This window comes from Micropterus dolomieu, linkage group LG15 (genome assembly GCF_021292245.1).
Source record: "Micropterus dolomieu isolate WLL.071019.BEF.003 ecotype Adirondacks linkage group LG15, ASM2129224v1, whole genome shotgun sequence".
Classification (NCBI taxonomy): domain Eukaryota; kingdom Metazoa; phylum Chordata; class Actinopteri; order Centrarchiformes; family Centrarchidae; genus Micropterus; species Micropterus dolomieu.
The window spans coordinates 3861588-3883725 of NC_060164.1; the positions used below are offsets into that span (position 1 = coordinate 3861588).

General features: G+C 40.9%; 1 protein-coding gene across 1 annotated transcript in view; it reads left to right on the forward strand.

Moving 5' to 3' along the window:
- The window catches only part of LOC123984472 (tetratricopeptide repeat protein 27-like), a 35506-nt gene extending 18909 nt beyond the window's left edge, over positions 1-16597 (forward strand). Inside the window, exons 5-11 of the mRNA XM_046071384.1 lie at positions 1319-1417; positions 2551-2603; positions 3848-4013; positions 10452-10649; positions 10909-11020; positions 14333-14433; positions 16171-16597. Coding sequence (XP_045927340.1) covers positions 1319-1417; positions 2551-2603; positions 3848-4013; positions 10452-10649; positions 10909-11020; positions 14333-14433; positions 16171-16302 — 861 coding nt within the window. The 3' untranslated portion in view covers positions 16303-16597. The remainder of the gene's footprint in view (positions 1-1318; positions 1418-2550; positions 2604-3847; positions 4014-10451; positions 10650-10908; positions 11021-14332; positions 14434-16170) is intronic.
- Positions 16598-22138: the final 5541 nt, after the last annotated feature.

The window sequence follows — 22138 nt, forward strand, 5'->3', positions numbered from 1 at the left end:
CCCCCCCCCCCCCCCCCCCCCAGTGTGTTCTGGATCTATTTTTAGGGTCTCTTCCCAGATGGACGTGCATGGGAAGAAGGCTTTCCAGGCTTCACAGAGAGGCTTCGACTTCATGTCTGAACCACTTAGCTTCCTCCGTAGCCTGGAGTCGAACATCTTCTCTGTAAGAGTGAGCCTAGGCACCCTGCAAAGGAATCTAAATTCAGCCACTTGTCTTGTCTTGATTGTTACCCAATACTGTAGATGAGGTTTGAACCTAGATCAACTGATCAAGAAAGACTTAGAGTTTCCATTTACCAGACTGAATCCATTTTAGATAATACTGAAAGCAGCAAAACCAAATTGCTAACACCTAGATGGACTGGACCAAACATTTACATAACATGACATGAATTCCAGACAATAGATCCGAATGACTTTGGTGAAAGCCTGACTTTTCAACTAGCACCACCATGATGTTGTAATTTTTGTTTTGAGTGGAATATCTCATAAGCTACTGGATGAATTGCCATGGAATTAGGTACAGACATTCATGTCCTTCTCAGGATGAATTGTGTTTGTGGTCATTGCAAATAAGCAAATATTAAGATGTTAAGTTCAGTTCAAATTTTTTTTCAGACTCGGGGTACATTAATGCTACCACCATAAACTAACATGGTGTTAGTGTGAACATGCTACCTGTATAACGGGTAAAAAAACATGGCATGGCTGTGGAACAGGGTTGGACTGCGAACAAAGTTTGGACCTAGCAATTTTTATCTGGACCGGACTGGCTGGGCAAGTACACTGAGCCAACAGCACAATAACTAAATTCACCTGTAGGCCTGCCTCAACAGGATTTCCAGCGTACATACACACAGTTAACACTAACAACAGGACAGGTGCCTGGCGGGCTGTTAGTGATCACTGCAGCTAGCAGGATTTTGTGTAACTGGCATTGGTAACTTTCTTTTTAAAAAATGATGTGTTAGTTGGGTCAGGGGAGGTGACGACGGTTGGTGCCACTTCCTACACCTGCCTGAAAGTATAGGTTTGGGACCCCAGTCACATAGGCTGTTCCAACATCAAGTGGCCTGTGAGAAAATGTTTTTCCCCATAGTTTTTCCCCCACATTGCTGGTAGCAGCCTTGTGGCCTACTAGGTAGGCCAGCCCATCTGGTATTTGCCAGAATTGCCAGTCTGAACCTGCTGTGGATTCTTGTTAGAATTTAAATCTGCATCTGTATTTCTTGCAGTTTTTGGAATCTTTCTGGAAATATTTGTGCATGAATTCACTGCTTGGATTGACTTTTATTGTTTTGTGTGTGTATTGGGACAGCTCGGGGTTTGGTTTTCCCTCGGGTGTGCCTACTTTGCCCTGGAGGGCCATGAAGGAGCTGCCAGGGCTTTCCAGAGGTGTGTGGGACTAGAACCAGATGTAAGTGCTTACACACACACACACACACACACACACACACACACACACAGAACAGAATTTCACTAACACATGAGGTGGAGACAGGTGGTGCAGTCAGTGATCCTGTCAGCCTCTCACTTTAACAGTCCTGTTCCTTCACTCACAGTCCTTGTCTACAACACACACACACACACACACACACACACACACACACACACACACACACACACAGAACAGAATTTCACTAACACATGAGGTGGAGACAGGTGGTGCAGTCAGTGATCCTGTCAGCCTCTCACTTTAACAGTCCTGTTCCTTCACTCACAGTCCTTGTCTACAACACACACACACACACACACACACACACACACACACACACACACACACACACAGAACAGAATTTCACTAACACATGAGGTGGAGACAGGTGGTGCAGTCAGTGATCCTGTCAGCCTCTCACTTTAACAGTCCTGTTCCTTCACTCACAGTCCTTGTCTACAACACACACACACACACACACACACACACACACACACACACACACACACACACAGAACAGAATTTCACTAACACATGAGGTGGAGACAGGTGGTGCAGTCAGTGATCCTGTCAGCCTCTCACTTTAACAGTCCTGTTCCTTCACTCACAGTCCTTGTCTACAACACACACACACACACACACACACACACACACACACACACACACACACACACAGAACAGAATTTCACTAACACATGAGGTGGAGACAGGTGGTGCAGTCAGTGATCCTGTCAGCCTCTCACTTTAACAGTCCTGTTCCTTCACTCACAGTCCTTGTCTACAACACACACACACACACACACACACACACACACACACACACACACACACACACAGAACAGAATTTCACTAACACATGAGGTGGAGACAGGTGGTGCAGTCAGTGATCCTGTCAGCCTCTCACTTTAACAGTCCTGTTCCTTCATTCACAGTCCTTGTCTACAACACATACACACACACCTAGGCCAGAACAGAATGCAGCAGAACCCAATTGTTTGATGAGGTTTTAAATGGTCAACCCCTGAACACTCTGACGGCCTCAGTGCATATAACCGTTGATACCAACCATTCTTCTCTATGTTCTGTTTCTTTATGTTCCCCCCAATTCCTTTCAGAACGCAGAAGCTTGGAGCAACCTGTCTGCGGCCTACATTCGCCTCCAAAAGAAGTGAGTATGAGTGTGACGTGTAATGGAAACATTCACAGAGCGGCACATGTTAACTTATTTGCTCTGGTAGCAAGAGTGATCATTGTGTTGGGAAAACCTGATGCAGGTATCAATGTCTAAAGCAGAGTTTATGACAGTTTGTCACTGTTTAGGTTACAGACATTTTGTTGCTCCCATTTCCTTGTTATATATTGGATCTACACTCAGTGGTCACCTCCCATTTTAGTTCCTGGAAGAGAAATTCAAAAAAAGTGCTGAAAACCATCTCTAGAGGATTAAAGTCATTGTTAACGTGATGTCTCACACACTTGCTGTGATTTCTTATTTTAATTCTACTTCATCCTCCACCTTTAATTTAGTGTTTACTTAATACTTGATTTCTCACCTTCAGTTTTCCCCACACTCACTCACCTCTTGGCGAGCCTGTGTCCACTTGAACCCCTTTCCAATCTTAGCTGATAGAATGGGGGAACCTGATGTGGTCCTGTCCACTTCTAGGTTTGATTAAGATATTTGTATAATGAGCAGCAGTTTAGGTGGCCCTAATAATGTTGTCACTGGGTGTACTTGTATCTTTTTTTGCTGCATCAGTGCAGCACCTTTACAATGCAAGAGAACTGTGAGCCCTGCAATTTAGTTGCAAATAGACAAAACACAAGCAGATGAAGAAAACATATTCAATACTTTGACAACACAAGTTTTTTAGACAGAACAAAAATATTGCAGATAAATAAAACACATGCAAACTGAGAACCACATTTTGACAACACATAAACAACAAAGTACCATGCTGTAAATACAGAAAGCACAAGAGAAAACAGATAATACTTATGAATGTTCCAGATCGCAGGTATGTATGGGACAAAGTGATTTCATTCAAGTCTGAGTTTTTTTTGGCTCTAGATGCAGAAAGACATGTTTATGCTCATAAACACATGGCCTCTTGTGCTGTGTTTTTTCGTACTGGAGAAGGCTGTGACAGTACGGAGGTATCCAGTGTCTCTGAGCCTTTGTTAACATCAGATGCATGTGCTTCCAGGCCTGAAATTGAAAAGCAAAGTAGAAAGGCTTCTATTAAGACCTGGTTTATGTACCTTCCCAATCAACCATTACCAAGTGTTGAAATGAATTTTGTTGTAAGTGCTGCTAGTGGATTATCCACATGTTTTAGTGTGCTCATTCACTGCTAACCGTTTTCTTTCTGTCTTTTTCTTCCTGTCTCTTTCTGTCACACTTATTGGCAGAAACAAAGCCTTTCTTACCCTGCAAGAAGCTCTGAAGTGTAACTACGAACACTGGCAGATCTGGGAGAACTTTATCACTGTTAGCACTGACATCGGGGACTTTGCTGAAGCCATCAAGGCCTACCATCGTCTGATGGACCTCAGGGAAAACTACAAGGACATCCAGGTAAAAGAATGGCATTAAAGTCATCTTAATCTAACTACATCATGAGGTGGACACAGGTAGTGCAAGCAGTCAGGGATCCTTTGAGTCTCTCACTTTGAGTCCTTTTCCATCATCAAGTGACATTATGCCTCACTCTTTGACAGTATGTTGTATAAGGACATTAATGTATCATAGCTGTGACTCAGAAGTAATCCCTGGAGTGCCACACACAGGTGGTCTGTATAACAGTGAAGAGACAAGAAACAGGGAGTTAAATGTAAAGCAGCATTGTGTAAGATATTTGTTGCAATTTTGTGCCCCTACAGTCAGAGTGCAGTTATACTCCGCTGTTGTAAATAAGGACAGCTATTCACGTGCATTTGTTATGATAACTTATGATGTCGCCAACTTTGCTAACATAGCCAAACATCAAGCAAGTATGGCAACACAAGACACAGCAATATTACTGACTAGTCCAACAGCAAGAAGGCCCGCTTAGCATCTGTCTTTAACCTGGCTGTTGAAGTTCAAGCATTTATTTAAAAACACAAAACTTAACTTCCAATTTTTGGTTCACAAATTTACTAAAGACTAACCTCCCTCCATATTATAAAATTGTAAATATTCAGGCAAAGACTAGCACAGCTCAATTTAATTATTAGACGACTTTTAATTTAACTCCATTCTTAATGGAACGATTTGTAAACAAGAAGTAGTACTTTAAAATAAGTACAGTGTTTAACTGGGAGCCAGTGCAGTAACTGAAGGGGTGCGGTGATGTGCTCCCAGGACCGCGTGCGGCAGAGAACTCCTGTAGCTGAATTCTGTTCAATAGTCTGTTTAACGCAGAGTAGTCTCTGCATCAAAGTAGGAAAGAAACGGTCGTAGTTTGGAGATGTTCTTTCAAGCTCTAGGATCTTTTTATTATCCCCAAGGGGCAAGTTGTTGTACAGTCGGCAGTCTTTAGGTAAAAAAAGGCAGTCATGGTGATGTTTTTAATATGTTTGTCAAAACAAAGGGTGGAGTCAAAAGTTACACCCAGATTTCTTTGCCTCAGCAACAGAGGATGTAACAAAACCAGGGATGGACAGATTAAGATTGGAGACTTTGCAAATTGTCGCTGGAGAGGCAATGAGGATAGCCTCAGATCTATCCTGATTAAGTTTAAGGTAGGTGCAGGTCATCCAAGCATTAATACCGTCAGGTTGGATGTTGGTAGAGTGTCCGAAGGCTTAATGTGTAGGTAGAGTTGTGTGTCGTCAGCATAACAGTCAAAGGTGAATTATATGTCAAAGAATTAGATGTCCAAGTAAGAAATGAACATTAATGGTCCAAGAACCGAGCCTTGTGGGACACCACGGGAAAGGGGGGATGTCGGAGACCTAAAGCTGGTAATTCAATTTCAATTCAGTTTTATTTATATAGCGCCAAATCACAACAACATTTATCTCACAGCGCTTTTCATAAAAGAGCAGGTCTAGACCGCACTCTATGATGTTATTTACAGAAGCCCAACAGTTCCCACAAAGAGCAGCACTAGGCGACAGAGGCAAGGAAAAACGTCCTTTTAAGAGGCAGAAACCTCGAGCAGAACCATGGCTCAGGGTGGGCGGCCATCTGCTTCCACCGGTTGGGGTGAAGGGGAGAGAGAGAGAGGGAGAGGGAGAGAGAGAGAGAGAGAGAGAGGGAGAAGAACAGAGAGAAAAAGAGAGGGATGGAAGGAGAGAGAGAGGGGAGGGAGGCAGCCTACACAATATACACACAGAGGTACAGACAGTAAAGGTGATGTTGCTATAGACTAAATGAAAAATGGTACAGATATTTATAGTAGTGTTAATGATAACAATCAGTAGTCACCTTGGTAAGGGCAGTCTTTGAGCAGGGCAAGATGATTCAGTGTATCTGAGAGGAGCACATTGAGCTTTGTATGAGGCAAAATGGGTGATTTCCTTTCCAGTCAGAGGATGCACCCAACTGGTAAAATCTTGTCAAAATCTGCTCATAAATCTTTTTCATGGTGGTCGCATGCAGAGTCATTTTCAACAACTGAAAGGAAAACCTCTCTGAAGCACGTCTCGGTAATTGCACACCCACCAATGCATTCTAAGGGGAAGATTAAGCATTGGCTTTCAATAAACAAACCAAAACAGCCAGCGGTAGCATTTTCAGGAGTATTAATTATCTTCTTCAGCCCTGTAATAATTTTAGTCTCGTAGTTTGAGCAATTAACTTTAAAGATTATATCTTTCAGCACAGCAGGACTGATTGAAATCACAACTCTGGCTCTGAAAGGTATCCTGTGTTCTTGGGACAAATACTGAAACTACTTCAAATTTACATTCTTTAGGGTGATTACAAACGATTTTACATGACTTTTTTACTTTAGTGTAACCCTGTTTGGTTATTGTTGTTGTTTAAGGCAACTTTTCATCCAGCGTGATCCTTTATGCTGGTCGTGTTGAGATCAGTCAATATGTAAAAGCACACAAGTTGAAAAGTTCAGCAGCAGCATCCATGCTCCAAGTAGATAGCTTAGAAAATGTTATTTGGCTTTGCTCTGCTTGCATTTGCCTCCCTCCCCACATTACGAAGTGTTGAACAGACTAAACAACATACTCATCTGTGACACAAACATCTCAACATAAAGATCCACTTACCGGCTTTTTTTAGCATCATGAATACTCCCAGCAAACTACGTGGCAAGTTGGCTAAAAGTTGTTGAAATTCAATTGAATAATCAATCACTTGAATGGACCATATGACCAACCAATGTCTCCATCCTTTGTCATCCCGCTAATTGGGTATACACATCAGGAGTACAGGGTCCTTGCATTTACCCATTCCTGTGCAAACCATTAAAACATTTTTCCATCCAGATTGAGTTTTTTACTTTCAATGTGTTGCCAGATGCAATTCTCCAGACACACATGCCCACACTATGACATTTAAAGATATTTTAGCCAATATTAAACTTTCAGATGACTACGACAGAATATTAGGTCCCCATAGATTAAAAACGAATTATGCAGGGGGGTAAAATTCCGAGAAAAAAATCTAAAATTTTGAAATTATAAAGTCATACATTTGTGAGGTCAGAGTCAGTACTAATGGTAAAGTGAATATTACCCCCACCCCCCCGGCTCCGTACATTTTTTTATATCTACAATGGCCCTATAAGTCTGTCTGCACCTGGGAATACTGTGACACATTTTTACCACCCTTCCCAGTACTGTGTACCAAAGGACAGATGGACAAAAAGCAAAGTGTATTTTTACATCAAAGTGTTGAAGCTTTACATCACTCTTTTTCTACATGCTTAGTGCACCATGAATTACTGTCTACCCTGCCTTCCTCAGTGAAACAAACCTGTCAACTTCACCTCAAAATGTCACATAAAAGTCTCATTACTTCAGATGACTATTTTTACAGTTCTATTTTTTACTCACATCCATCTCACACCTGTAAATGGTATTTTGCATAAATAGTGTTGACACTCTGCTCCTGAAACTACATCATCAGATCACAGTTCCATTTTTAGAAGCAACATTTCTGCCTTTTTCGGTTTCATATTTTTCTTGTCTGTGTTTGGTTTTAGCCCAGGCACAGTATGAGAGGTGGAGCGGTAGTGAAGGAGAGATGGTGGCAGAGACCACCATGAATTCCTCTTGTATGGAATGTATAGAGGGCTGCTGACAGATATGCTTTGACTGGCTGATAGATTTCAAAGGAGCTGAGGGTCACATGGCTCAGCTTTGTGCCTCTTGGGGTTCAATGGGATACTCAGGAACCTTACAGTTACACACACATGCATTCACACTCAGGCACTATACAGAGATTGTTGTAATCTAAAAGTAAACTTCAAAATGAGCTTCACAGATTTTATTTTTGTTTTTTCTCAACCAAGAGGTTATTACTTTTAAACTTAATTTCTCACTAGCAGGAAAACATCAGCGATTCAGTTTTTATCCTTATGTCACTTTTCTTCACAGAGATGGACAACATAGGAGGAAACATCAAACGCAGTTCTTTTTAGGGATTTAATCTTAATCTCATCACAGAAAATACAGCAAATGCACAGACTTCAGAGACAGTCTGACAGATATTACCCACAGTGTATGTATGTAGGTCTTTGCAGCAGTATCTTTAGCCTTTTCTGCTTAACATAGAAAAGGCCAGGTATGTCACTGAGGAGCCAGACTGTGTGTTGAGGTGTGAACAGATGTAGAGGATGTGGCCGTCAAAACTCCCGTGGCGTCTTGCATGATGTCTGACATATCATTCCAGAGACATTACATCAAAGCCTTCCAGTTGATTTACCTTAATTGTCACTGCGGTGAAGAAAGGTCTCCCAGTCTGAATCCAACACTGGGATGGCAGACTCAGCCAGTAGCAATGAAAACTACTATGGAAAGAGATCATTCCTGAATTTAAATATATTGAATGGCTATTGTCATGCATACCAGTTTACTTAAAACAGGTCTCTAATTTCCTCTAGGTTGAGTGAACTGATGACGTCATCAGCGTTAAAGCTTGGGCCTTGAGAGTATATATTTTTAACAGAAAGTCTGTGTCATAAATCTGACGTGGAGTTTTAAAGACCTAGCCATTTACCAGGCAGGGAGGAGTCTAATAAAAGATGCTGTCAAGTAGCGTTGTGGAAATATAAGATCCAGAGTTTTCGAGGGACTAAAGGTCAGAATATCTCAGACTCTGCTGCTTACATTTTGCCCTTTCTAAAAAATCTAATTCTTGTGAGTCCTCCAACTTTATGGGAGTATAATACTAAATTGCTAAAATTGCTTTCTAGGGGCAAGTGCTGCTCTTTCACTTTGCCCAACCAGATTTATCCTGCCAGTCCGGGGATCAAACAAGCGATTGTTTGTTCACATAAAAATAAGTAAGAAAAGGGAAAAGAAGAACTCTATATACATTTGTACGTTCAAATATTAAATATCCATTTATGGTAATAATTTGTGTATTTGATAACATACAGATACAAACCATAACATAAAACAGCCAAATTTAAAAGTATATGGGGGGCTTGTTTTTTGGAAATAAAATGAATAGATCACACAGTGTGTATGGTGCAATGGAACACATGACATGAAGTGAGTTTGGAAAAACAGGTAAACTGTTCCAGATTTATTCAAAATGGCTAACTGTTCTTGCAGCGTCAGCTTTTAGCCTTTGTTAGTTTTAACAGTATCTATGTATTTTGCAGCCATCATTTTGATCTTTACTACACACCTGTAAATGCATGCATGCAGCAAATGGCAGGTCAGACTCGAACCCTGGCTGCCATAGATGAAATAAACACTGCATTGCATTATGGGCAAAAGTAAAGTTGTGGAAATAAAAGCAGGTGTTTTATCTTTAATTGCTGATCTAAAACATCTGATTTGTGTCAGGATCGCTGGGTGCGCAAAGCAGGGGAGAACCCAAACGCACGACACTGTGAGCTGAGATTGAGTTCCAGGGTTTATTAATCCCAAGCATGACAAACAGAACTCCCAGGTACAGGAAACTGGTAACATCCAAGAGCAGCAACTTCATGCGACAATGACCGGACAGGGAATGAACAGAAACACCAGACATTTATACACAAGGACTAACGAGCAGGGCAGGAGCGACACAGGTGACTGGGATCAGGGTTAACGAGGCAGAGAGACAGCAGGGGGGAACAGAGAGACAGCAGGGGGGAACAGAGAGACAGCAGGGGGGAACAGAGAGACGCAGATGCAAAACACAGAAGTACACAGACCAGGAGTGAACACTTAACACATAAACTAAGGTACAGGACTAAGATACGAGGCAAGACAGATACTAAATAAGATCTGGATGAATAATAAAGGCTAAACAGAGACTAGAGCTGAATGAACAAAATCAGATTACTGAAACTGGCAGAGAACATAAATGACACCTAACCAACTATAACACAGGGATCATAACAGAGAAATGAAAACACAGAGTACCCAGCAGACTAAACCCAAAAGATGCAGAGAAAGAACTAGAATCAAATACTACGACAAGAACTAAAACACAGGACTAGGAACACAGACATGGAACAAAAACCCAGACTCCGCAACAAGACACACAGTCGGGACTGAAAACCAGACACGCTCAGGACAGGATCGTGACAATTTGACAACTATGATTGAGGTTTAACCAGAAATTTTACTTCCCAGTAGTTTCAACTCAGAGTATGTTGACTTTTTCTTTACATACAACATAAGTGTATCATTTGTAGAACTATAGCAGATTGGTTTCTTTGGCCGTGCTGAGCAATGCTACAGTTTAATTAACAGAAATTAAAGCATTACATGTATCTAAGAATTCAAAATCATGACATCACATATAATATATATAATTATTTCATAATGTTGAGACTTAAATTGTGATTTATATTTGAAGTCAAATCTGACATTGACGTATTTAACAGTTTTTTTTTGCTTATGGCAGATTCTTCAGATCCTGGTAAAAGCGGTTGTTGAAAACCTGACAGACCGCCAGGGTGAGCAGGCAGTAACTCTCAAGTCCAAACTGAAGGAGCTCCTGGGACGGGTCAGTTCCCGGCACAGTACTGACTCTGAGATCTGGCGGCAATACGCTTTGCTGTATGGTGACGGCCACAGCTCCAACCCAGAGGACAACGAAAAGGTTGGTTTCACAGCCAGCATTCCTGCAACATTAACATTTACCCATCTTTACCCATTTTCTCAGTCAATTATTTTCCATTATTTATAAAATGTCTTGTTTTGTCCACAACCCAAAGATATTCACAGCTATTCATAGAGGAATTTTGACTTATTTCCTTTAAAAGATTACTCACACCCATGATTCGATTATCAAAATAGTTGGCGATTAACATAATAGTTGACAACTAATCTATTGACGGCGTTATTTTGTGGTTTTTCAGGCACTACAGTTCTTGTCAAAGGCCCATCGCTGCGAGGTTCAGGCTGGTGGCTGGGAGAAAGAACCTGGTCTGTTCAAGGAGGTGATCAAAAGAGCCACCGATATGGGAGAAGGTGAGAGCACCATTTAGCAGCAAATACATCCACCATCCACACACAAACCTTGGTGTTGTTGTATTCCAGGGAACCTAGAACAACACTCTGCAACTGAGTCTCCCTTTTGTCATCATTAGACCTTTTACGAATACCCCTCGGTTTTGACTGAACAGTAGTAACTTATCTGTAATACAGGGGGAGAAGTTAATGGTTCCAAAAAGTCATATTAACAGGAAGTCCTGCTTACTACCTCGTATTGCTGACTAGAGCCAGACCGATAAATCAGTGTGCCAATATTATTGGCCGATATGCGCTAATTGCAGATAAATCAGTATCAGTGTTTATAACAGCAGATAATTGACAATAAAAAAAGAAAATGACGGGCAGAAGACGGATCCTTCAGTCATGAGTGTTGTCATTGCATAGTTTGTCCAGCAGAAGGCACTCTACAACTCCCCTGTTGGCAACACAAGCCACAAATCCACCACAAAACACAGCAATCAGCTAACCTAATCAGCTGTTCTTTTTAAACTGCATTATGTCATGTTGTCTTGGTGAGGTCTCATAACTGCACAGAATATATTTTAGGGATAATCTTTGATATGCATTTCTGAAAAGAAGAAAAAAAAGATTATCTGCCGATATGTCGGAATGTCAGATTTTTAAAATCAAATATCAAAATTGGTATCCGTCTAAAATATCCCATATCGGTCAGGCTCTGTTGCTGACATAATGGTGCGCTGCAGCCTGGACAGGGTTGTATGAACTCAAGAACCTCGCCTGTGTTTCCGCTGAAGTAACAAAGGACTAAATTTTGTTTATTTGTCTTGACAGTTCTTGCCATGAAGTGGAAAGGAAAACAGGAATGCCCAACTAAGATTTAGTTCCTATCTGAGCGTAATTCATTAGTTCCTGTGACTATTTGGTCAAAAAGGGGGCAAACGTGTAGTGCAGAGATAGAAAAGAATCCAGGACAGGAAACGTAGTGACTTCACAAGGTCACAGGTTTCAGTCCTCAGACCTGCTGTGAACAGCCTGTAAAGCGACTACACACACCATCAGCTGTTCTGGTACACATGAGCAGTGTGAAATCCAGCTGTCTTCTCCAAGACTGAATCATCATCACCTGTGGTTATTGGTGGATTATGCAGTCCCTCCAGGATTTCGTGGGCCTTTTTGTGATTGTTGCAGCCTAAAATGCCAGATTTTGCGGCAGCTTTCCTGAAAATTTGCGATCAAAGTTTGATGGTATTTTTGCGGTAAAATTGTGGGAATAAGTTAGAACTGCAAAAGTAGATGTGATTTTCTTTTAACTTTAGACTTATAATTGAATACTAATAACTGACACTTATTTACACACTAGACTTTTTATTCCTAAGCGATGTTCTTAAATCACACACAGTTCAGTGTCATGCAAACAGGACACATTAGCCTACACCTGTCACTCTGTGATAAACTACATTAACGAGCTTACCTTGATTCTCTCAGCGCTTGCAATTGTCCGGGATGCAGCAGCCTGTGTCACAGTGATTTGTCTCGGCTGACCTTCATACGTATCTTCCGTTCTCCACATGTTTTACGATGGCAAAGTGTTTGTCAATAGACAGTTTCCTTCTGTGTTCCCTGTATTTATTAATCTTAGTCCTTTTTGTAATATTAATACCTTTTATTAATATTTCTAAATATCTTTAATATTTGCTAATACCAAACCTGCCCCCTCTCTGTGCAATGAAGGCAAACAGACCACTTAACTTTCCACTCTTGGCTACATGACCTTCCACTAACCGAACAATCAGTCCAAGTTTCTCAGAGGGGCAGAGGAGGTGAGTGAGAGGAAAATGGGAGAGATTTGTCTCCGATTCAGTTTAGTTGTTCACAGTCCCCAGATGTGTTCATTACACCCACAATGCAAGACATGCATTATCATGTGGGATAATGAGCAAATTTCAACAATTTTTGTTCACCAAAATGGGTATTACAATCACGGGAAAAGTCAGTTTAGCTTTGGTTAAGACTAATTGTTTGTGGAGAATGAAGTGAAGTAATCTCTGCCTAAGGCTAGCAGCTTGAGGCTAAATTACCTGCTATTAGCATAACACACTTGTAACTGAGTTTCTTTGTGGGTAATGTAGGCACCAGGTTTTAACAAGGAAGGGAATGCATGAAATAAGTCTATCTCTGGCTCCGTAGCTTCGATATCGTGAGTCTGCCAGTGTTACAGGAGTACATTGCCAAATCAGTGGAATACTCGTTTAAAGCATTTGGATTAATCCACATTTGGTGCTCGAGTGTTTCTGGCAGCAGGACGGTGTATGTGGGATTGAGTCCAAATAAACTACAGTGTGTGTTCATGGTGATGAGGGAAGTGACTGATGTGTTTTTAATTGGTTTTGGACAATGCTGGAGCTCTATGGCACAGAGGAAAAACATGTATCAGGCTTTGATACACACAATACTGTTTAGTAGGATACATTTATTGGGTTTAGTCAGTTCATAGGATTTGTTAATAACAAGAAAAAATGTAGAATTGCACCAGACCTTTAACCCTGTAATCTTAGGTATGGATATGCTATATGATTATTATCTTGTGTTTAGGTGCTGTTTTGTCTGTGGCCTAAATGCTGTTTTCAGATTTGAACATGATGGAAAGTCATTGTAGGCATGGAAGTTGATCAATGGAACTTGGCACTACACATTTCCTCAGGGTAGTAGACTATCCTCTGGGTGCAGGTATAGGTTCCTGAGGTGCAAAAGGTCTTGATTTGGCAAAAGCCTGGTTCCCGCAGCCACAGAAGCCCTGTACAAGGTGTCTGGATGAGGACACCAGGAGCCTGTCTGTTGTTGCTGTTGCATGTTTTCTTTGTGGTGTACATTTGTTGGGTAATATGTGATATGTGAGGAGGAAAATGTTTATTAATGTATATTAATTGGTGATGGACAGTGCTGTGAAAAACAGTTTCCTTCTGCAGACTCAAAGTCTAAAGTGCTTCCATGTGGCAGAGAGGAAGAGTTAGTAGAGCTGTCAATCAGATGGAGGAGGGTAACGCTGCAGCGATGTGACCTATGAATATTCTGTCCTTAGTCCAGTTCAATCAATCATGTGTGTAGGAAAGTTTGTGAAGGCACCTGTTTGAAGTAATGCTGCTGCTGCTGCCGCTGTTGTAAAAGTGGTTTTAATCTCAGTTTGTTTGTAGTCAGATTAAACACTTCTCATGGAAATCTGTGAAGTCTGTCTCAAGCATAAATCAGGACAAAACACAACAAACAAACACAAAAGCAACTAACCCAGCAGGCTGGACATTCTCTGAAACCTCTGTCTCTGTTTCTCAGTGACCATCAGCTGCAGTAAGATGAAGAGTAATCCAACCGAAGCTCTACAGATGCTCTCCTCCACCCGCCTCAGTCTCAGGAGTCTGGCCACCAAAGCTAAGGTACACTCCACGAACAGCAGTCCACCGCTCGGCCCGAAGGCCACTCTCCTTCTCCATGACATCACTGCTTTCCATGACTCATAGCTGATGGTAGGGTACATAGCGTCAAGATGTCACTGCGTTTGATTGCTCTTTTCTTGCATCTTGAGTCTGAACAGGGCTGCTTCAGTGGCTTTAAGGAAATGTTGACCACATGCTTCACAAAAAAAATGTTATAGACAAATGTGACCTTCCTCCACAAGTCTACACAAAATAGAAAATATAGTGCACGCTGGTGGTAATAGAAGATACAATGCAAGATGATTCATGGTCAGGATGGGCCCAGTAAGTGCTTTTCTGTCTCTTGGATGGAACAGAAAATAATATTGTGAAAGCTGTAAACCAGGCGAGTGACACAAAACCATTTTACAATGATAAGAGAATTGTATAGAAGTGGGATCTAAATATTTTCCTGTGTTTAAGACTGAAAACCGGGTCGGGAAATAAGTTTTGCCCGGATAATTTAGTTTTGTTGTTGAAATACTCATTTCAGCCACAAGAGGCTGAAGTGCATCTCCTCTTTGTTCAAAATAGACCAAGCATTCATTCTTCCAGGTGAGTTTAATTTCTCCATGCTCTGTAAACACAAGGTACATACTGTATATTCTGTGTTAGCAAGTTATGTGACATTAGTGCCATGTGTTTCCTAGAAATGTGATTTAATCGCAACCTGGAAGACAACATGAATGCTTTTACACCTTTCCCTAACTGAATGTGACGCAATCCATTCGATCAAATTGTTGGCTCTTGGAACATCCTAACTGGCTGCAGTGACACTGCGAAGTGCTCCCTGTACCTATTTATTTCAGTACGTGGTTTGTTTACATTTCGTAACAAAAGTACATAATAATTGGATATTGGGGGGGAAAGAGAGCGCAGATGGTCGGGCGCTTAGGCAGTTAGGGCACGATGCGAATCCTAGATCATGTGGTAGTGGTGCATGTCAGCCTCTTGTGGCCGAGTAAGTATTACAACACTCGGAAAAAGATCCTGACAAAAACCTTTTTTCACCTGTTTTCACAGATAAAATATAAACTAAGAACAATGATCCTGGCAAAATGTTTTTGATTCACAGATATACAAAATACTTGACAAAACACCTTTTTTTAAGTCTTGAAGACAGAAGAGAAAACAATTTAGATCAGACAAATAGTTTAAACTGTATTTTTCTTGAAGTCAACTCCAAAGAACCTCAGAAATCCACTCTGCTTATGGCTGAAGCACACTGCCAGTCAGGTATATCTAACAGAATTTCTAACATACTTTTACAGTGGATTTCATATTGGATGATTGATTTTTTTCATTGTTTACCACTAACTAACAGTCAGCGTATTGAACATATGATTCATATTAAACACAAATTATAAATGTACTTACTATTAAGTTAGAACTCAGTAAATTACTTAGTAAATAGTTGATATTCTCTTCTGTACCATAAAGAAGTACATAAGGTTTTATTAAAGTGATGAGAGTTAGGGTTACCTGTTTCTCAAAATGAATATGATATTTCAGTGTTAAAATTCCACACACATTACTTTTGACTATAGTAATATTAAATGTAGTCATTTCAGCATAAACTAACTCAAACAAAACTCAAAATTCCTTACAGAGCTGTATTACCATCAAATAAATCATACTTCATCATTACTGCATTACATCATTATTTTATCTTTTGTTTTTTGCATTACCCCATTCCAGCAAATGCACACAGATGTGGCCACGGGTCAGGTCCACGCCGAGCTGCAGGATGGTGTCGCTGCTCTGGAGCAACTCATCGCACAACTGCAGGAGCTGAGTGGGAAGCTCCGTGACCAATCACAGGGGCCGTAGGAAAAACCAGAAGCTGTGGTCCCTCACAAGACAGAGACTCTACAGCTGCAGTTATCAGTCTTGTGTATTGTTGAACGCCTTTAAATCAAGAGTTTTACATGTGATGAATATAACAACAGGTAACATTTAGAAATGAAAAGCCAAAGGACTCACTTAGTATCAGAACGTTTTTATACATCTATAATCCACATTGGAATGTAAACAATGACTGTAAGGCATCAAATAGAAAAAAAATTACAATTCTGAATACTTGCGTTTTACTTTTTCTGTTGCATAATAAAATGTCTTATTTGGATCATTAACTCATCATTAATTGTGTCAGTGTTGCAGTTGGTGACTGTATAGAAAGTAGCTGCCTTTCTTTAATCTGAGGCTAAACTGGACTTCTGCATCGTCTCGGAACTCAAACATCTGACATTCTAAATCCTCTGAGTTAACATCATAGCCATTATTTTTGGGTAGACATTCTATACACCCTAGGACGAAAGCCGTATTAAAGTTCTCTTTCTATACGAGTATGCATTTGGGAGGTCTCTGCAGGTTTAATTTCTAACCCTGCTGCCATGATGTAGCACTGTACTCCAGGGTGGCTCAGTGTCCTGGGACATCACTATTGGTTGTGGTTACATGTGTGTTTGTGACTGTCAGAAATGCAACAGTCTTGAAACTTTGAACCAGACAGGCAAGTGAAGCCTCATATATTAGCTTCAGGTGAACTTTAGAATGTATTTGTATACAAAATGATAATCCCTTTTTGCCCAGTATGGACTGGAGGTGCTATCACGGCCAAAAAAACCACTTCTTATGCACTGTACGTGTGGGCATGTGAGAATTGTTGAAACGTGAACCTATCCTTTGACTAAGTTACTCTTTAATGCAAAAGGTGCAAAAAGCTACTTGATAAAGATTAAATGATGAAATGATAGTGGACATGGTCAAAAGAAAAGCAGCGTTGTTAAACAGAAACCTTAGTATTCTCTCACGTCACATGCTTTACTTACCCATTACCCAAAACTCAACCAGTGGGCAAACATACATCTGTATTTATAGGTCATCAAAGCGATACAACTGGAAACTAGGGGAGCGAGAGATGGAACATACTACAACCCCCAGCCCATCAGGGTGCCCCCAGTCTTGGAATTTGTTGAAGGTGAAAGTTGACCAGAGTTAACACTTTTGATTTCCTATCAGAGCTTTTTGCTGTAACAATCACAGTAATGCTGTAATCACGCCATGTCTGCAGAATTGTCATTCCAATTTGGGAACATTATAAAGAACAGATACGAACAACATTTACCTCTTTTTCTTAATTGGCTGAATCAGCTGAATTAGAATTAATACATTTAAATATAACCGCCAGCACGACAGTAGCCAGGATCCCACAACTGAGTGAAAAGGTCTGGGTGGAGCAGGTGAATGGGAGAATTTCTGTTGCATCCAAGACTTTAAGTCAGTGAGAAAGATGAGGGTGAGTGTGCGGGTGATTTGGGTGAGGAGAGGTAAAGTTGAGTGTCATCGACATAGCAGTGAAAATGGAGTCCATGGCTGCGAAGGATCTGTCAAAGTTGAAGGATGTAGAGGAGGGGACCAAGCACTAAGCCCTGAGGGACACCATGGGAGACTAGGGTGGTGGAGGATTTGCAGATGGCCTTTACTAGAGAGGTGGGGATAGGGTCAAGGACACAGGTTGAGGACTTCAATCAGAGGTTGCGTTTGAAAAGTCTTTTTTGCTTAGGAAGTTTCCTAACTGAGTAAAATGACCCGGAAGTATTTCAGTGGCAGCCATGATAAGAGCTGTTCGAATTCTCTAAAAGCTAAGGAAAGGTGCCTCAATGCCATCCCACAATCCCTTGTGGCGGCAGCATTTAAAGCGACGCACTCAAACTCAAATGATAAAATCCATCAACCACATTTAGCAAAATCCTTCCAATAGAGAAGCACATTATGATAACTGAATAAGACTCACTATTACCTTCTTTCTTTTGGTTTGTTTTCTTTTGGCTTTGTTGTTTCAACACCGTTTTATGTTTCGGATTGTTGAAATAATCTATAAAGAGTTTTCTACAATCAATTTTAAAAAAGAAATCACCGACCATGACGGATAAAGGATGTTGATCACCATGTAAGTTACCATTGGCTATTAGCCTAAGTCTTTTCTCTTTTATGCCATAACTAGCTAATATGCATATCTTAAACACATATCACAGAATTTCCCCTCTGAATTAATAAAGTATTTCTAATTCTAATTCTGAAACTGTCAACAATAACTGAGACCCATGCGAGCTGTTACTAGTCTTGGACCGTGATCAAAGTGAGGATAATGTTGCAGCGTGTAGACTCACGTTATGTACAGCAGCCTTCAGCAAAATCATTAATTAATTTTACTTAAGTCACAGATGCTGATCACCCTCGCCTTAATAAAGGCAATGATCAAGCTGGATGACCTCTACAGCAGGCGTTTCCCACACATTGAATTATTTGTGGCGACCTGACACATTATCAATGCTCTTTTTTGTTAGGCTACTATTTAAAATGGGTAAAATCGTAATTGATCACAGAGCTCCATGCAGGGCACAGCCTCTATTCACTCAGCATCTCCTCTTGCTGCAATTCTGGGAAACACTGTGTTTACAGACAATAATTGGGATTCATGTTGATGAATGTGGGCAGGAGGGTGAGTGTGAGCAAGCATTCTCAATGTGACAACCCTGTCCATTATTTAGTGACTGGTAGGCTACCTTATCTGCCTTTTTGCAATTTTGGTTATGAAGTAATATTTTCCACCGTGTTGTCCACCTTTAGACGGCCTGCATTACAACAGACACAGACGCAGTGTCAAAGATACGGTTTTTGTAGTCCATCTTCAGAACATTGTAGTTTCATCACGGCAGGCCACGTCAGTAACATCTGCCGTCGCATAATTACGTCGCCTAGAAAAGAGCAGTCGCTTCTCTTAGACCCGCCTTCTTCTTTTCCTAACTCCTTATGAATTCTCCTCCACATCTTTCCTTGATCTCATGACGTTTTCCATCGAGGTCAAGGAAAGGTGGTTAGGAAAGGAGATTTTTTTTTACTTTTCGGAGGCAGCCAGAGATTTCAGTTTCAGGATGTGAGTGAAGAGCTTGGAACTAGTCGGGGGTTGGGTTGAGGGTGGGAGAGGGTGGTAGAAGAGGAACAAGCCAGCTAATTGTGTATTGTGTCAATTTTAGTTTGGAAAAAGTGTAGAAATTAGTTGAATTTGCTCGTAGTGAAGGAGGTAGAGATAGTGTTCATGGGTTTGAGATATTTGTTGATGGTGGAGCGTTTTGGGGTTGTTTCAGCCCAATGGATGATCGAGGAGTAGTGTTGTATCTTTGCATTGTTGGTGGAGTTTGTAGGCATCCAAGTGTACAGCGAGGCCAGTTCTTTCTGAAAGACGTTCCAGTTGGCGGCCCTTGGCTTTGATGTGGTGAAGTTGATCTGTATACCAATACAGCAGAGTGTGTGAAAGGGGCGAGTTTGGTTTTTATTGGGGCAATCTTGTTGAGACAGAAGGATTGTTGGTTGAGGTGTTGTAGGTGTGTCAGTGGGGGAAACGTTCAGAGTGAAGGCAGAGTCAGGCATGGTGTCGGCCAGGATGGAGGAGAGAGAGGAAGGGTTGATGGATTTGAGTTTGCGAAATATAGTGGTGCGCTTTTGTTTGACAAGGGGAGTGAGGTTGTCTAGGTCCAGGGTGATAGCCAGGTGGTCGAATATGGTGAGGTCTGTGCTGGTCAAGAAACTGATGGTTGTGCCAGAGGTGCAGACCAGGTCCAGAGTGTGTACTTGTGTGGATGGGGAAATCTATGTGTTAGGTAATATTGAAAAATTGTAGAATGTCCAGGAGTTCTGTTGTGGTTTTATAGTCAGTGGAGTAAACATGGATGTTTAAATCGCCAAGTAGCAGAACAGATGGTGAAATGGTACAGAGCTGAGTTAGAAATTCTGATAAATCAGAGAAAAATGCAGATGCAATTGCACTAGTTTTAATGGTTTGCTTGTATATTGCTATTATACCACCACCACGCCCGTCCTGGCCTGGTTTCGCTAAATAAGTGTATCTTTGGATATATGTCCCGACAACATGAGTAATACACGCTCACTCACTCAATAGTCAGAGGCCAGCTCATCCTGTTCTAATACCAATTTGTTTCCTCACCCAGCAATAAAATGACCTTGACATTGCTCAGGATTTTTATCTCAATTTTACTATAATAGAGACTTTTGCCTGGGCCATTTTATAACAGCACATAGAGTGTCTGCCTCTGCTTTGAAGGGAAAGCCTATTGTAGCAGACTGATAAGGATAGAAAGGACGTGTTTAAGATAGGACTTTAAGCCACTGGTTGGTGTTTTTATTCTCTTCATTGCTACAGATGTCTGCATAACAAACTATGAGCGAACACTTAGGTTAGGGGGTTTTAAATCCACATTTCCAGCCTCACACCATTCATGGAATTAAAATGGCAAAAATAATGACCCATTACAGGCTATGTATAATTAATTCATCACCTCCTTATATCAGACTCACAGACACAGGATCAGTCAGCAACGGTGACTAATCTTAATGGGACTGTAAATTTCCTGAATGCTATTTCTAGATAAACCACATACAAAGAGTGATTTGCTGCTGCTCGGAGAACAGAGAACAGGTTTAATAGACAACAGAAGTGGTTCTGACTCACTCTCCCAGAATTTCTGGTATTCTTTAGTGGGCTTCTACTGAAGCGCTGATGTCACCACTTTACATCACATTTTTCGTTTGGACAGATTCTCATCTAAGGGTTGATTCATTTAAAGCTGGGTGTGAATTAGGTTCCATAGAGAATTATTCCAGACATCTGGGACATTTGAACGCCCTCAGGTTTCGGTAGTTCTGATCAATGAAATGGTCCGTATTTGTATAGAGCCTTTCTAGTCTTTCCAACCACTCAAAGCCTTAGACATTAGATCCACCCACATTCATACACTGATGATCAGAGGCTGCTCACCAGAAACAGAAACTCATTCATAAACATTGACACACAGAGGAACGACCGACAGCCATTGAGAGCAAGTTCGGGTGTAGTGTCTTGCCCAAGGACACTTTGACAAGCCCGGGGATCAAACCACCAACCTTCTGATAAATGGATGACCACCCTCCTGAGCCACAGGCGTCCCAAAAGAATGAAGCCACATTACACAAAGAACTACGGAAGCCCTGAGAGGAAAGTGAGGAAAAAAGTCTGATCTAAATAGTTTTCTCTGTTTTGTTTATGACTGCAAAGGTATTGATAAAAATCTATTTTCTAATACATTTTATTCATCTATGAAAACAGGTGGAGAAAAACGTTAATGGCAGTTAACGAATAAATTTTTTTGTCAGAATTATTTATGTGTGAGGCTGAAGTACATCACTACCCCATGTTCTAAACAGGACTTGAAGCATTCATGTTTTCTTCCAGGTGAAGCGCTGATTAAAGGACATTTCTAGCCAAAAGAAAGACATTGATGTTATATAACTTGCTAACACAGGATTTATGTACCTTGTGAGTACATGGAGAAAATAAAACTCTCATGGAAGAAGTTATTAATGGTTTTAGTTCTGTTTAGAAGGTAGTGTTATCTGTGCTTAAACTTTCTGTTCACTCTGTTCCCAGAGGTCCCACTGGTTGCCAGTCCATCGCAGGGCTATATACAGTGGGTACGGAAAGTATTCAGACCCCTTTAAATTTTTCACTCTTTTCATTGCAGCCATTTTCCAAAAATCAAAAAAGTTCATTTTATTTCTCAGTAATGTACACTCAGCACCCCATCTTGACAGAAAAAAACAGAAATGT